The sequence below is a fragment of the Pinus tabuliformis genome, chromosome X (assembly GCF_031772625.1).
Source record: "Pinus tabuliformis cultivar Carrire ecotype Pingquan chromosome X, CPIR1, whole genome shotgun sequence".
In the NCBI taxonomy this organism is placed as follows: domain Eukaryota; kingdom Viridiplantae; phylum Streptophyta; class Pinopsida; order Pinales; family Pinaceae; genus Pinus; species Pinus tabuliformis.
The window spans coordinates 1,270,588,539-1,270,604,608 of record NC_142308.1 but is presented as its reverse complement, the minus strand read 5'-3'; the positions used below and the strand labels follow the sequence as shown (position 1 = coordinate 1,270,604,608).

General features: G+C 34.4%; 1 protein-coding gene across 1 annotated transcript in view; it reads left to right on the top strand.

The window, feature by feature from the left end:
* LOC149144623 (uncharacterized) overlaps positions 1-15,488 on the top strand; it is a 137,183-nt gene extending 121,695 nt beyond the window's left edge. Inside the window, exon 5 of the mRNA XM_089446549.1 lies at positions 15,128-15,488. Within this exon, the coding sequence (XP_089302675.1) occupies positions 15,128-15,430 (303 nt within the window). The 3' untranslated portion in view covers positions 15,431-15,488. The remainder of the gene's footprint in view (positions 1-15,127) is intronic.
* Positions 15,489-16,070: the final 582 nt, after the last annotated feature.

Sequence of the window (16,070 nt, the reverse complement as noted above, 5' to 3'; positions counted from 1 at the left end):
ATTGCCCCAACTGCCCTAAAGCAAGGTTGTGTGTGTGGCTGAAAGGCTCTAGCCATTGGCATGCCATGGGAGGGTCTCGGCTGCAACTCAAATTTTTAGGTTTGTCTGTGTGGCTAAAGACTAACATGAGTTTTTATCTTAATTTTACACACACATCAAATGTTTTTAGGTGTTTCACGATGGTCATGTTTGAAATTTTCCAGGAAAAGTTTGAAAAATGTTCATGAGCTTCTAGAAGGTGGTTAAAATTGAAAGTATCAATCGTTAAGTGTAGTAGATGGATAAATTAAATCAAGAATTTGATCTGGGCATTTTTTGGAGCATTTGAAAATAAATTTTGAAAGTTGCATCACTTGTAATAATTATTGATTTAACCCTTTCAAGTAATTACAAATATGAGAAGGCTAGGACCTCATTTGGTTTGTTCTCATGAGTTGTGACAGTGTGAGTGTGCGTAGTGTGATAAGGAGGAAATATTTAGAAATAATTGGTTGTAACAGAATATTCAAAACTTTAAAAATTTCAAAGATTAATCATCAACAGTGATTCTGAGTTGTGTGCGGGGATTGAAAATATGTTTTGGAGGGAGTTTGTGTGGAGAATGGTTTTCTCGTCAGGAGTGTGGATTTGTGACTACAAGAGGGTTCTTTATTGATATTATTTTTTGCATCTTGCAGTAGTGATTCAATTCATAATTTCCATATTTTCTCCATAATTGTTTGTGCACAAAGTGGTGGCTTCAAGCTAAGTGCATGCAAATTTGTTTATTGTAGGAGTGGGTGCTCCAAGTTGGAATTACCCAACATTTTTATTTCTATCAAGGAGTGGGTGCTCCATTAGTAGTGGTGGATAGATGATGTAATGTAAATGAGAAAATTTTGAAGCAATAGATTATAAGAAGAAGAAGTAAACAGTTTAGTGGTTTTTTTCCTTGGAGGGGGGTTTTCCACCTAAAATCCAAGTGTCTGCATGCGATGATTGATTGTGTTTTTCTTGTGCATGTTTACTTTTATGTGGATTTGATGTTGAGATCTGAATAATTTATTATTTGCAAAAAAAATCTAATATTTTATAATACCAATTCATCGCCCCCCCTCACAGTATTACTTGTGTTTAAAAATTGGTATCAAAGTCGGCTCCCTTGTTGTAGCTTAACCGATGAAAGGACAAATCGATCAGGGGATTATGGATGGTTAAGAGGTTAAAATTCTAGTTTTTTATGGAGAGAACTACAATGTATGGAAGATAAGAATGCAAGGACACCTGATGAGCCTAGGTGTTGATGTTTATTTTACGGTGGTGTCTAGATATGTTGTTCCTGGTACTCTCCCTACAGATGTTGATGGAAAGAAGATGTATCAAAACAATGCCAAGGGAAGAAATTCCATTTTGGCAGTGCTTAGTGAGAATGGGATGATAAAGGTCATGCATTGTAAATCAGCCAAAGAAGTATGGGACAAAATTGAGAATAGTTATGAAGGAAATCCAAAGGTGAAGAAGGCAAAACTCTAAACCTATAGGATGAGGTTTGAGAGTGTAAGGATGAAATAAGAAGGAACCATCAGTGGTTATTTTCAGAGAGTTGAGGTAGTGACCAATATAATCAAAGTCGTAGATGAAAAATTTAAAGATGAAATTATTATTTAGAAAATCTTGAGGTCCTTGCCTCCAAGATTTAACCCAAAATTTATGCAATTGAGGAAATGGTTGATTCGATCACTCTTACTTTGAAGCAACTTTTAGGGATCCTTACGACTTATGAAATGAAAATTGAAGAAGAGAACTATGAGCCTATTGAATAAGTTTTCAAGGCCTCCAAAAATGTCAAATATCTTTCCAAGAAACTCAAGAAACTTCCCAAGAAGATCAAGGAAGAGGAGGATCAATACAGTAGTGAATATGACCAAGTCTTTGCTTAGTTTGCCAAGAAACTAAAGAGAGGATCTAGAAAGTATAAAGGAAAGTTTCCTTTCAAGTGTTTTGATTGTGGAAGGGTTGGAAATTTTGCTGCAAAGTGCACATTTACAAGAGATGAAAAGGAGGAGAAGTAGAAGGAGACAAAGAGCAAGGATAAAACTCAAAATTTTGGGAAGGGTACAGATCAAAAGAAAAAGAGATTTTAATCCAAAGAAGAAAGTGACTATTCAAAGGGTAGCAGTGAGAAATAATCATCAAAATAAGATCACAATGAATGAATTTTTATGGTTTTTGAAACTAAAGATGGATTTGATCCTTAAGATGGAGAGATAGATTAGGAAGGTGAACTCATTACTGCACTTGATGAACTAAGAAAAGCAAGAAATAAAAAATTTATTTTGAAGGAGGAACTGCACAAATTAAAGGAGAATAAGCCTTCTTTTGTTGATGATTCCTTGAGGACAGATATAAAAGAGCTATAAAAATTCAAGGATACCTTACTTCAGCAGATCATGATTCAACAAAAAAATATGGCTGAGTTGGATCAAGAGAGCGAGTCAATGAAGCAAAATATTTGAGGGATTCAAAATGCATGTTCTCATGAAGATGACATATTTTTTATTAAGAGACAATTGGAAGAGGCAATTATGAAGGAAAATTTTCTTACAAATCGGCAAGAAAATTCGAAGGAGAACTGTCACGAACTTGAAGAAGAAAATGTTGTCCTAAGATCAGATATATCAAAGGCAAACGTTGAAGTGTGTCTAAATCAGAAATTCATAAAGGGATCTAAAACCTTGAAGGAAATTATCAATGTGAAAAGTATACAAAATAAAAATTTGGCTTGGGGTTTAAACCTCCTCAACAAAATGTCAAGGATCAAGCAAGCTCCAGTAATGCAAATGCTCTAAAAGGGAAATAAGACCAAGCAAAGACTTTGGTTGATAATAACGGTGAGAATAAAAATGGTGGTCCAAATAAATCAACAGAAAATCATCAAGCATACTTCAAGAATAAGAAAATGAAACGATCAAGATCCTCCAATTCTACCCCTTCTACATGGCAACAAAAAGTCAGGTATCCTACTCTATTTTATGATTATTGTTTTGCATGTTACAATTTTGGACACAAGGCCATAAATTGTAGAATGAAGTTTCTTTCCAAAAGAGTTCCTCAAGGTTAAAACAGCTTGCATAAAAATGGTAGAAATATTTTTTCTCCACGAATGAATGAGATTGAGTGTTTCAGATGCAATAATTTTGGTCATAAAGAAAGTGAATGCAAATCTAGTTTTTCAAGCTCCTCCATTTAGCCTCCTCAAGAGCAACCAATTTTGAAAGATGTGAGCTAGCATTGATAGCTCGTGATCAGCATGAGAAATGGCTTATTGACAATGGATTCTCTAACCATATGCCCTGTGACAAGAGAAAATTTCTAGAATTGGAGTATGAGAAAGGAAATGTCAGTTTTGGAAATGATGCAGCAGTACCCATCAAAGGAAAAGGAATAGTCCTATTGGATAAGAGGACCAAGGCCTAGAATGTGTTTTATGTTGATGGTTTGAAACACAACCTCCTCAACATGAGTCAGATGTGTGATAATGGACATGATTTGATATTCATATCTATAGAGTGTGAGATCATAAATTCAAAATCGGGAAATTTGGTGGCAAAAGATATCAAGAATGATAAAAACGTTTACATGTTTGATGATACCAGACATAAGTGTTGCATGAGCAAAGTAGAAGAGCCTTGGTTATGGCATAGAAGATTGGGTCATGTCAATTTTGACAACCTAATCAAAATAATCAAGAATGGAGTAGTTAGAGTGATGGGTCCCATCAATAGGTATATTTTGAGGCCCATTGTGCTATCCTCCAGCCCTTAAAAAACTCTTCTTTTCTCACATTAATTTGCATTTTTATCCATAATATTCTTAGTAGGAAGACCAAAGGGTGCTTTTCATATTTCATGGCCTAATGTGATTAATATGCAGGCAAAACAAGCAATTTCGGATATATTTACTAAGTAGGAGCTTGTTGGAGACATTTAGAGAAAATATAAGAGGATTGTCCACTACATCAACTCTCCAACTCAGCTTGAGATCAAAGATTCCTCACCAACAGTTCGAATTCACTAACAGTCGAGGAACTCAGGTGCATGTGAATATCCAAGGGAACCAGATCCACCAATTTCAATATTTTAGAGGGAATCAATCCTCCTTTCAAGGGAGCTACCCCTCAATTAGTTTTCTATAAATAAACAAGCCTAAAGGCTCATTAGGATTTGAACTTTTGTGGGAGATAGGAGTAGCTACTAAGAGCCTAGTGCTTGATATTGTTATTTTCATCTTTCACGTGATGTATGTGTCTCTTATTATCTGTCAATGAAAAGACTATTGTTAGCCTACATCTGAGTTAACTTTGGAGGGTTGAAACCCTTGAGTTTGGGCCCAACCCAGAGGCTTTAGTCCCTCTCATGTATTATTTTCTTGTTCTTATTCAAGTTATTGTATTTATTTCCTTGTTTAAGTAGGGATTATATTACAAAAAATGTAGTTTCAGGTTTGACCACCACCTCTCTTGTGGGAAGTGTGGCTCGAGGATCTACAGCCACAAGCCAAAAATATGTGTTTATGATTTCTTGGAAATTGTTAAGTTTTGGATTGTAACTCTTTTTCATGCTTGGTTTCTACAACTTAGAAGTTAGTAGCATTGATTTGGAAATTAGAGTGGGTATATGTTATAGGGTAGAATTGAACTTAAAGAAATAAAATTCAACTCATTCTTTCCACTTTGATTCATTTTGTTGAAATATGGATCATTTAATGCATGCACTTGATTAGTATGCAGGAATTGTTGTTGAATTGCAGGGGTTGGCACATTCATCCACATCCACGTAGGTCATTCCACCTCCCTATTGGACACCTCATGCTGCTCTCAAAATCTACCACCGAGATCGCCCTTACAAGTTACAGGGCCAATGAAGGACACCGTGGGCACGAAACTTTGTACAAGATAGGCCTCCGAGGGGTACTAGGCTTTGCGAAACCCACACCCTTCATTCACCTCCATCCACCTTCCTCCACCTTCAAGACACCATCCTTTCCATTATAAAGCTCTCAGATCCACTCCTATAGCAAAATAGGGCCTCCTGTAGCAAAACAAGGCCTCCTATAGCAATCCTATAGCACTACCTAAATCCATCCAGATTTGCTCCAGACCTTGACTCTTGAATTTTGATGTTGAATAATGGCCCTCGGGTTTTTATTTCATGATTAAGGAGACTCCAAGACCACTCCAACCCTATATTTTCTTCACTACAAACACAAAACAACAAGTAGAATTAGACTTAGTATTTTTTAATTCCATAGTTGTGTTGAAGATTGAATTCCTCCTTTTCAAGCAAGTTGCAATTAGATAAATAATTCATGCAAGTAGAATATTAACTTGATTGGTGTGCAAGTAGACTAGCATGGTTTACCTCTACAACTAGACTAGTATATTCCTTTCATGCAGTTACAATTAGCCTTTAGATGTAATGAATGACATTTTCATTTATGTAATTAGAATCATGTTCATTTTCCTTACAATCATGATATGATTTCATAGGAAATTTTCTTTGTAGTTAGTTGAACGAGTGGTTTATGAATACCTTGATTTGATCTAATGGCTGAGGGTAACATGAGTAGAACTTAACCTATTGTGCATATAACACTGTCACCTCTAAGTTTGTACGAACCCTGGGTTGATAATTTAAGTTCAGAGCCTTGGAAGTTGAAACATCATTGATGCAATACCAGGCCTCATCATAAAGGCTTACCCAAATTGTCCAAAACATATAACACTATATGCAACTCATATCAATTTGGGAAGCAAACAAAAGTGAAATTCAGATCCAATGAGTTTTCCACCACTATACCATTGGAGCTAGTGCATACAAATATATGTGTTCCTACAAGGAAGCAAAGCCCAAGAGGAGAGAGATATTTCATTTTGTTTGTTGATTATTACACTAGATCCACCTAGATCATGCTCATTAAGGAGAAATTTGAAGTGTTCAATAAGTTCAAGTATTTTATGGCACTAGTTGAGAATGAGATTGATTTAAAGATCAAGTGTCTTAGATCCGATAGAGGAGGTGAGTACATGTCTAAATAATTTGACAAATATTGTGAAGAACATGGGATCAAGAGGCAATATTCCATAGCTATAACAACTCAACAAAATGGTATGGTTGAGAGGAAAAATATATTGGTCCAAGACATGGCACGAGCTATGATGTATGAAGTCAGTGTTGTGGATACTTTTTGGGGAGAAGCAGCCTAAAAAATAGTGTATTTGGCCAATTTGATTCTCCTTAGGCCTAATAGTGAAAAAAATCCATATGAGTTGTGGAAAGAAAGACTAGCAAAGGTTGATCATTTCAAAGTATTTGGGAGCAAGTGCTACATAAAGGGAACTAAAGATAAGCTTGGAAAGTTCGATTCAAGAGTTGATGAGGGCATATTCCCTAGTTATTCATTCAAGGGCAAGGGATATAAGTGCTACAACAAGAGGACCTAAAAGTTAAATGAATGTATTGTTATTGTTGTTGATGAAGTGTTGCCAAAATCTAATGATTCCAAAGATGTAGCAATTGAACATGATTTTATACAATATGAGGATCAAGAAATTTCAGACAAAGATGAAGGAGAGGAAGAAGAAAGAAATACCTCCACTACAGTAATGGCTCCACCAAGTCACATCTGAAAAGTAAAATACTTGGGAACAAAGAAATTGGAGTGCAAAAAAGGAGGAAATTGTTGGACAACTTCAATCAAACTCTGCGTTATGATCTCAAATAGCGCCCAAGAGTTTCAATGAGGCTAGAGAAGATTAAATCTGGATCAAGGAAATGAATGAAGAGATAGATCAGATTGAGAAGAACAATACATGGGAGCTTATAACGAGGCCAAAGGAAAAGAACAATATTTGGAAAAAGTGGGTCTTTAAGAACAAACTCAATGAAGAAGGAAAGGTGATAAGAAACAAGGAAATACTTGTGTGCAAAGGGTATACTCAGGTAAAAGGTATTTTTTAATGAAAATTTTGCACTAGTAGCTGGATTAGATGCCATTCTAATGTTTTTGTCCTTTTCATGTTATAAAAATATGAAATTTTACCAAATGGATGTTAAATCATCTTTTTTGAATGGTGATCTAGAAGAGGAAGCTTATATAGAATAACCTGAAGGTTTTCAATTGGGTGAAGATGAGAACCAAGCGTGCAAGTTGAAAAATGCTCTTTATGGCTTGAAACAAGCTCCAATGGGATGGTATGCAAAGCTAGACAAACATATACGACAACAAGGCTTCAAAAAGGGATCAACAGACAACAATCTTTACATCAAATTTTAAGGTGATCATTTTCTAATAATTATTGTGTATGTAGATGATATCATCTTAGGGTGAAATTTGGAGGAGATGGGCCATAAATTTACTAAAGATATGAAAAAGGAGTTTGAAATGTCAATGTTAGGTTAGCTAACCTTTTTCCTTGGGCTGCAAATTACTCAAAGTGATAGAGGAATTTTTATCTCTCAATCAAAGTATCTAAGAGAGAAATTGAAGAAATTTGGCATGGAAGATTGCACGCCCAGTGTGCTCCTTTCGCGACATGCTCTGGTCCCCCACCCAAATGAATGGAACAAAAAGAAATGAAAGGTTATCCCAACCCCGGTTCAAATTAGAAGGGAGCGCTCCTATGGTAACTATTTACAAGTTGAGTAAAGATGATTAATCAGGTAAATCAATCCACTTATCGCTTTATGATTGGAATCTTATTGTATCTAACTACTTCTAGGCCTGACATCATGCAAGTTGTAGGATTGGTCTCAAGATTTAAAGCTCATCCCAAGGAGAGTCATGTTAATGCAATGAAAAGAATCTTCAAGGAATTCATGATTATGGCTTATGGTATCCCAAAGGTAAACATTTCAATCTGATTACTTATACTGCTGCAACTGGGATGGTAGTATTGATGACATGAAAAGTACTTCACGAGCAGCTCACTTTTTGGGGGATTGTTTGGTTTCATGGGCAAGCAAGAAGGAAAGTTCCATCTCTTTTTCGACTACTAAAGTTGAATATATAGCAACAACCTCTTGTTTTACTCGCATACTATGGATGAAGCAAACTCTTCAAGACATGTGCATTGAGTACAATGATCATATTCCTGTCATGGTTGGCAACACAAGTGCAATAATAATCTTCAAGAATCCAATTCTTCACTCCAAGACCAAGCATAAACCAATCAAGCATCATTTTCTAAGAGATCAAGTGGTTAACAAAGTTGTGAGGCTGGAGTATATAGCCACAAATGAACAAATTGTAGACGTCTTCACTAAGCCACTTCCAAGGGAGAATTTTAAATATCTTAGAGAGAAGATGGGTGTGGTGCCTTTTCGAAGGCATTGAGGAGTTTTTCATGGAGATAACTACTATCATAAGGCTTCCAATAGGAGCACTTTCAGCTGCAAAAGTTTGGAAAATTGGTGGTGGTTTCTTGATTACATGCACATTTCAAACCATTATGGATAGTTTTTCTTGCTTCTTATTTCTCATTTCAAGATGTATTGCTTCTTCAAAGTGAATTGTTTCTTAAGGATGTATGGCCTCACATGTATGCAGGGGGAGATTGTTCATCATCTCAAGGGAGTGTATGGTGCAACCCTTCAGGGGGAGTATGTCAACAATTGCTATGTATTTAATTGTCTCCATGTAATTTTTTTTCCATGTAAAACCCCTTGTCATTGATTTCAAAGGGGGAGAGAGAGTTGTTGTATGTGCTCAAAGATAGAAATAAAAAGTTGCATGATTGAGTGGTATATTTTAGTTAGTATGTTACAAGTAGAATCAAAGCAATGTTTCTTATTTGTTTTCATATAAACTATTTGAAAAAATGTCTACATGAAAAAGATTGCTTAATTGGTTGTATACAAAGTATTTGAAGAAAGATATACATGTCAAGTGTTTGAAAAAATGTATGGGAGATGACAATCAAGTTTTTGCAAGTGTGGTTAGGATAAATTTAGTAGGGGTGTGTAACAAAGTGGTATCAAAGTTTATTTTCAAGCTAGTTAAAAAGAAAAAGAAAAAGAAAAATGGTTACCATGTAACCTCTGTAAGTCATTAAGGGAACTAGATATGTGACTAAGTGGCATAAACTGACATTTTTTATGAAGTGTGGAAGGATGTGTTGTAACACCATTTTTCCAAGGGAAACTATTTGACCTGTTGTGTTTGTTCATTAAATTCAAAGGATTGTAGATATCCCTTTAAACATTTATTCACAATCTCATTTTGTCCATGATATTGAGAATGGTAAGATGAGTTGTGATCCAACTGAGTACCCAATTAATAACATAATTTAGTCCAAATATTTTCTAGTGGAAATTGGATCTTTGTCACTTACAATTATCTTTGATATTCCATGTAGTTGTTGGACTATTTCCATGAATGATTTTTCCATTGTACTTGCTTTAAAAGGATGAGAACGGGTTAAAAAATGGGAATACTTTTTTCATTTCATCTACCAATACCATAATGACACTATTCCCTTCATATTTGGGTAAACCTATAATAAAATCCATTGAAACTTTTTCCCAATGCTAGCTTTGTATGGCTAATGGTTAAAGCAACCATAGGGTCTTGATTGTCTCCCAATTTTTTTGTTGAAATTCCACACATTTTGCCACAAACTTTTCCACACTTATTTTAGAAACTTCCCAAAAGAAATATTTCTTAATCCTATGGTATGTCTTCAAGAACCCTAAATATCCTCCTACTACAAAAGTGTGTAATTTCAAAGTGACCCTTTTTTTGAGTTGAAAATACTTAATTATAAGTTATATTGATACAACAATAAATCATTCTTCCAGGTGAATTTTTCTGCTACATTGGGATCCTACTATAGTTGTTGAATATCTTGCATACATTCTCATATTTCTTCCATTATATCCTTGCTTATTCCACCCAATTAGATAGTGGAAAGGAAATAGTGCATAGTAAACCCTTGTGTCTTTTCCTTTCCTTGAGAGTGCATATGCCACATTATTTTGTTTTCCCTTTTGTGGATAATTTCAAAGTCATAACCCAACGTATTTCTAACCCATTTATGTTTCCCTTATGAAGATAATCTTCGTTCCAAGAATTAATTCAAACTATCATGGTTTATTTTTACTTTGAAGTGCCTTCCTATTGGGTAGGTGTCATTTCTTAACTACATGTATTATGGCCAACATTTATTTTTCATACATGGGTCTAAGTAAGTTATTTCCTTTAAGTTCACTACTTTGAAATGCAAGGGGATTTCCTTCTTGCACCAAATTTGTAACAATGACATGGTCTGAGGCATCACACTCCACCATGAAGGTTTTTGTGAAGTTAGTTATTGCCATGATGGGAGTTGTATACATATCCTCTTTAAGTTTTTCAATTTATTCTTTAGTGGAAGAAAATGTATTTTCTTCAATAATTGATAGAGGAAATTTCAACATAAAAGTGGCCTCCTAAGGAAAAATAATAATTAATAGTTAAATTAATAAAATAAGAGTTATGAATTTTAGAGGGAAAAGAAGAAAACCACTTTTTTTAATTGTATGTTTGGCTTATATCCTAATAATTTTACTCAAATTTCAAGTGCAGACACTTGTTGGATGTAAAATTAAATTTCACATCTAATGAGTACCCCTTATGCATACTTTTGAGAAAACCCATTAGGGAGATCCTTTAATAGAATGTTTTGTAATTATTTTATGGATTTTTATATTTATTCCTTATTTTCATTCATCTTCTTTTTTGTTTCTTTATTATTCTTTTCCATTTCATACATTATTTTTCTTTTAAGGTTTTCTTGAATCCTAATAAATCCATTTTTTTTTAACATACAACCATTCATTTCATTCACTTTCTTCTCTAATTTGGAGAACCTAAATTCTAAGTCTTCACTTTCTCCATAGCTCCTGAATGAACCTTTAGGATGTTTATTAGGTATAGAAGCTTTTGAATCTTTCTTTTGAGCAGTGTGAGAAAATAATAATAGTACTCATTTTAATACAATTTCCAGTCACCAAAAAAATGGATATTTTAATCAAAAGTTATGTTGCTTGTAGGTTACATACCTTTAAAACCATAATTTGGAGAATACATGAATAGTTAAACTTTTCCTTATATATATCTAGTATTCGAGCCCTTCTAAATCTGAAACTCATGTTTGTAATACTTTGATATGTCTTCTTTCCAATTCCACGGGTCTAACCAGAATTTGATGTGCCAAGTGAAAGTAATGGTAACTTTCCCAAAACTACTTGGATTTCGTCCTCTTCCCATGAGCAAACTTGTATAACATGCCATGTATCCAATTCTTCGAAAATGATGATAAATTTTTTACCTGGAGTACTTTTGTATGTCTCTTAATATCCCTTAATATTTCATAGTCTTAAAATTCCCAAAAAAGAAGTTTAGACAAAAATAACATGACGACTTACTTAAAATTGATTTCAAGATCTTTCCCAAACCCTAACTTCCATAAAGTATATGTCAGTAATTATAGTTAACTAAACAATGAAATTTTCTGTATATATTCTCCAAGATCCCACTTAAATATGGTCCAAATTTCACCATCTCAAGTTTCTGAGAAAAAAATTATAGTGAAAATGTCAAATTGACTTGTTTAAAATTGATTTCAAGAGAATTTAGGAACCCTAACTTCCTCGAAGCAAGTGTATTGAACCAAGATCTGATGTTTTAACTAGATATTCCATGATAGCTTGCCTCAATATGATTCAAATTTCATTGCTTGAAACATCTCACTAGAAAGTTACAATGAAAATTCCAAACTAACAAGTTTGAAACTGATTTTAGGAGCATTCAAGGACTTTAACTTCCTTAGAGCATATCTCTATAAGTATAGTGAACCAATATCTTAAATTTTAACTAGATGTTTTCAAAGAGTTCTTCTCAATATGATCACAATTTCACCATCTGAAACCTCCTAACTGTGGAGATATGTGCCGGCAAGTGGCGTAGCCATATGGCCGCCCATAATCTCACACACCGTGCCATAAAAATGTCTTACAGACCTTCATAAATGCGCTTCGATGCTGCACTCACACCAATTTACCACCGCCATCCTACCTCGGCTCTTCATTATGGAGACCTCAAGCGCTCTTCGGCCCGCATCCTCGTCTGTTTATGCTCCTCTACCTCTGAAATGTAAGTGCCCCTTGGTTGTCGTGGAGCCAAGCACTCACACGACAACAGGCAAGAGATGCCAAATTCTCTGTTGTATAGAGTTCGGGAAGGGCAACCACTATTCGCAGAGCCTATTATGTAACCTCACCCTCACTTCTAAGCCTTCCGCCTCTGATAATGCCACCCTAAGTGACCTTTTCTACTATGTGCCTACTCCTCATAGTCAGTCCCTTTCTCCCTATGAAATTATGCCTCGGCTGCGTCAGCAAATGCGTTGCAGGAGGGGCAGCAGCAGAGGCAGAATGCTCCATTCTTCGCCCTCAACTATCTCTAACTCCTCCTCCCCCTCGTCAAATCATTTCTCGGCTCGTTATCCTGATACACGTAGTGGCAGGGGTCGCACTCGCGTTGTTAGCTCCCAGCCTTCGCAAACCTGTCCATCAGCTACTGCTCTCCCTTCCAGCTCTCAGCATTCCAGTTATACAGCTCACTTCACATACCAATGCTCTCTAGATCGACCTCTTATCAAGGCCACCATAACAGTTACGTTTCAGGAGGAGCCTTCTGCTCTCAAATCTGATAGCCCAATTTCCAAACGCAGCCAAATTCAAACAGCTGAAGGCACTACAGAGCAGAATCGAGAAAATCTGGACCACCCCACGGTCAGCAAGAGTGAGAAGGAAGACATGGGTGAACTGCAAAAGAAGAGGATGACCTCGATGCCTACAGGTGCCTAATTCTTGAAGAACACGTTTCTTCAGGTTTCAGGTTCCCGACACCCAGTCCTATGGGTTTATTTCTGCATTTTTTAGCAAAATAGTTAGTTTTGAAGCTATTTTCAAAAGAATATCACACTATGTTCACACGCTGGTTTCCTCTGCGAAGGCAACAAATCTATTTTGGATTGGACTGGTTTCCCTGTTTTGGGCAGTCTTCATTTTGTTTTGGTTGCAATATGCCATGAACTTTGGCTAAGAACTGCAGAGGCCAGTGCCTCCATGTATCATTTTGTTACAGTAATAGATTTTAGACATATTTAGGAAAAAAAAAATGATAAGAAACCAATAATTACAATCCTCTTCGGGGGGAACCCTCCTTTAATAATGAATCCAATATACAATACAAGATTTCATGATACTAAGACTAGGTCTCCTTGGTGTATATATGGGAGGAAAAAGGTACAATTATAATAAAATGGGACCAAGAAAGGTTCTAGCCTACATAAAATTATAACAATAGAAATGTAATCACTCAATATAACATGGGGCTTATATAGGGCTTAACATGTTCAATTAAGCACTTGTGTTAGAGAAGTCTCTTCAAACTATTTATAAAGATTAGCGATACAAAAATCTATATACAATAAGAGCATAGAAATGCTAGTGCGTTTATTGGATTTCTTCCATTGTGCATTTAATCAAGCTTGGAAATGCATAGTGAAATGTTTCTATGATAAATTCATGAAGTCAACTCATGCACATTATTGTTTGAGTTCTTTTGCACCACAATTTCACTTTCAAATTTATTAATAATATATAATTCAAGTCATTTTCTTGAGGTTTTGGTGAGTTCCCTTCATTCCCTAGGCATTTATTCACCTTTCAAGATGCCAAAAAATACAAACTTAACCTCTTGACTCAAGAGCATTGACTCTAGATAGATTTAAGGTTTTTTTTGGGCTAGTTGATGTTTGTTAAGCCACTGCACGTCACTGCACTAACACAACATACAAATATGTCTTCATATTTCCTTAATTAGTTAGCATTACCTTTAGGGAACCCTTTTGGTCTTCAGTCGTTCTTGACTATGAGGGATGAGAGTTGTGCATCACTTCCTTCCCCGGGTTATGTGTTTAGCTTCCCAATTGATGCCTAGTGACTCATTTTCATTCTTAAGCACACACTAGTTGCAACAGTACATTTCATGGCTTCCTCTACTACCTTTTTTCTTTCTATACAAAATCTTAATTTGGCCTTCTTCCTAAAATTTTAGCCAATTTAAAGTTTACAATTTTTATTTAATGAATCAGCCCACAACTCTATGGGTGTCAACAATGAGGGGTGAGGATTCACACATCACTTCACTTGCTAGGCTTGAAAATACACCTCCCCAACTCCTCAAGTGATGCATATTACCTTTGTTGAGTTTTCTATGACCTTTGGTGAGTCTAGTAATTTCTTTTTTCTTCTCTTCACATTAGTTTTCTTTCCAAGTTACTAAAAAAATGGCCCAATAATTCAACCTATGCACATTGTTTCAGAGAGTAGCTCCATTCTCCAACAAATTCTAGTGAGCTTCCACAATCCTTCGATAATCTTTATGCATTTCTTCTTTAGTCTAATATATTTGTTAACTTCCTCATCAAAACAAAAAACACTTCCTTAAAAAATTAATAACAACTTATATTAAAAAAGCAAAACATAAAACTATATCAAATTACTAATAATCTTCATATAAATAAAATAGAAAATATACTCTAACCTAAAAATAAATGTAAACAAACTTTTTTTTTAATAATAAAAAACAATAAATTGAAAACTTAATTAATACACTACATAATTCTTTTAAACCACATAGATCTCTCTTTAATTTGATACTTGATTAGTTCAGCTACATCATAACTAAAGCCTTATGATCCAATTCAGTGAGTGCTTATGCCAAACAACCTGGCATGATATGGAAGAAAATTACTTAAAAATATAAGAAACGTAAGAATGTTATAGCCAAGTACTTATGATATATGATTGGAATTGAGATGTTTAGATTTGTATCTAAACATATCTAAGTTGAATTAATATATAATTATTTAACCTAAAAATAGGTTTAATATTTAAATTAAAATTTAAAAATTTTAAATAAAAAAATTATTTTTAAAATTTAATAAAATCAACCATTTTAAATTTGAAAATTCAATTTAATTATCAAGTACTTAATGAATGAATATCAACAACTCTCTGATACTTTTAACTTTTGGCAGGTTGTAGCAGGAAATGTGAGAGATAAGGGAACTGTTTTCATATATGGTGTTCTCGGATCAACAGATGTCATTGTTGGTATCAATGATTTAATGAGAGAAGTGAAAGTAAGTGGGTGGAATTTAAATGCCTTGGTTAAGAATGAGGATAATAAGAAAAAGTGCATCTCAGATATCTTAATATTAATGGAACAAAAGGTTATCACGCCTCTTGTTGGGCAGATGTTCCCACTAGAAGAATTTGGGAAGGCAATTATTGAATCTGAGAAATATGCTAGAGGTGGAAAAATTATTCTCATCAATTAGCATATCCAATATTTCTGGCCAATTTTATTTATTGTTATAAGATCCATTAAATTATTAATATTTACATAATTTCTTGCGAGTTTTATATATCATAAGAACTTTGTAAAACAAGGGCGACAATTTAATAATTTGAAATATTTGTTACTCAAATGCATATTAGATATTTAGTCATATTAGGAAATAAACTCGTATGCATATATGTTTTGAGTTTGTGTGGAGCATTCTATATAGTATTGTGGTGTCCTAATCTAACGACATTAATATTGATGTATGTGTTAATTAAATGTATATTAATATTGATGTATGTGTTAATTAAATGTATATTAGATGATTTGTGATATTAGGTAATAATGTTGACTTGTTTGTTTGTGTTTGTGTATAACATTTTGTATCATATAATATTTTTATTTATGGAAATGTTTAAGAAAATGTTTAATTTGTCGTTGTCCATAATTTTTATAAGCATGAGTTTAATCGTTATTATTTCTTATAATTTTAGTAGTTGTGAGTTTGATAATATTTGGGGTGGAGGAAATATTGTGTAAAACATAAATAATTTTGGTGTTTGGTATCTAATGATATTGGTCCTTTCGTGACATTAAACAAAGGTCACTCCACAAAAAGAAGAATCTTGTTTAAC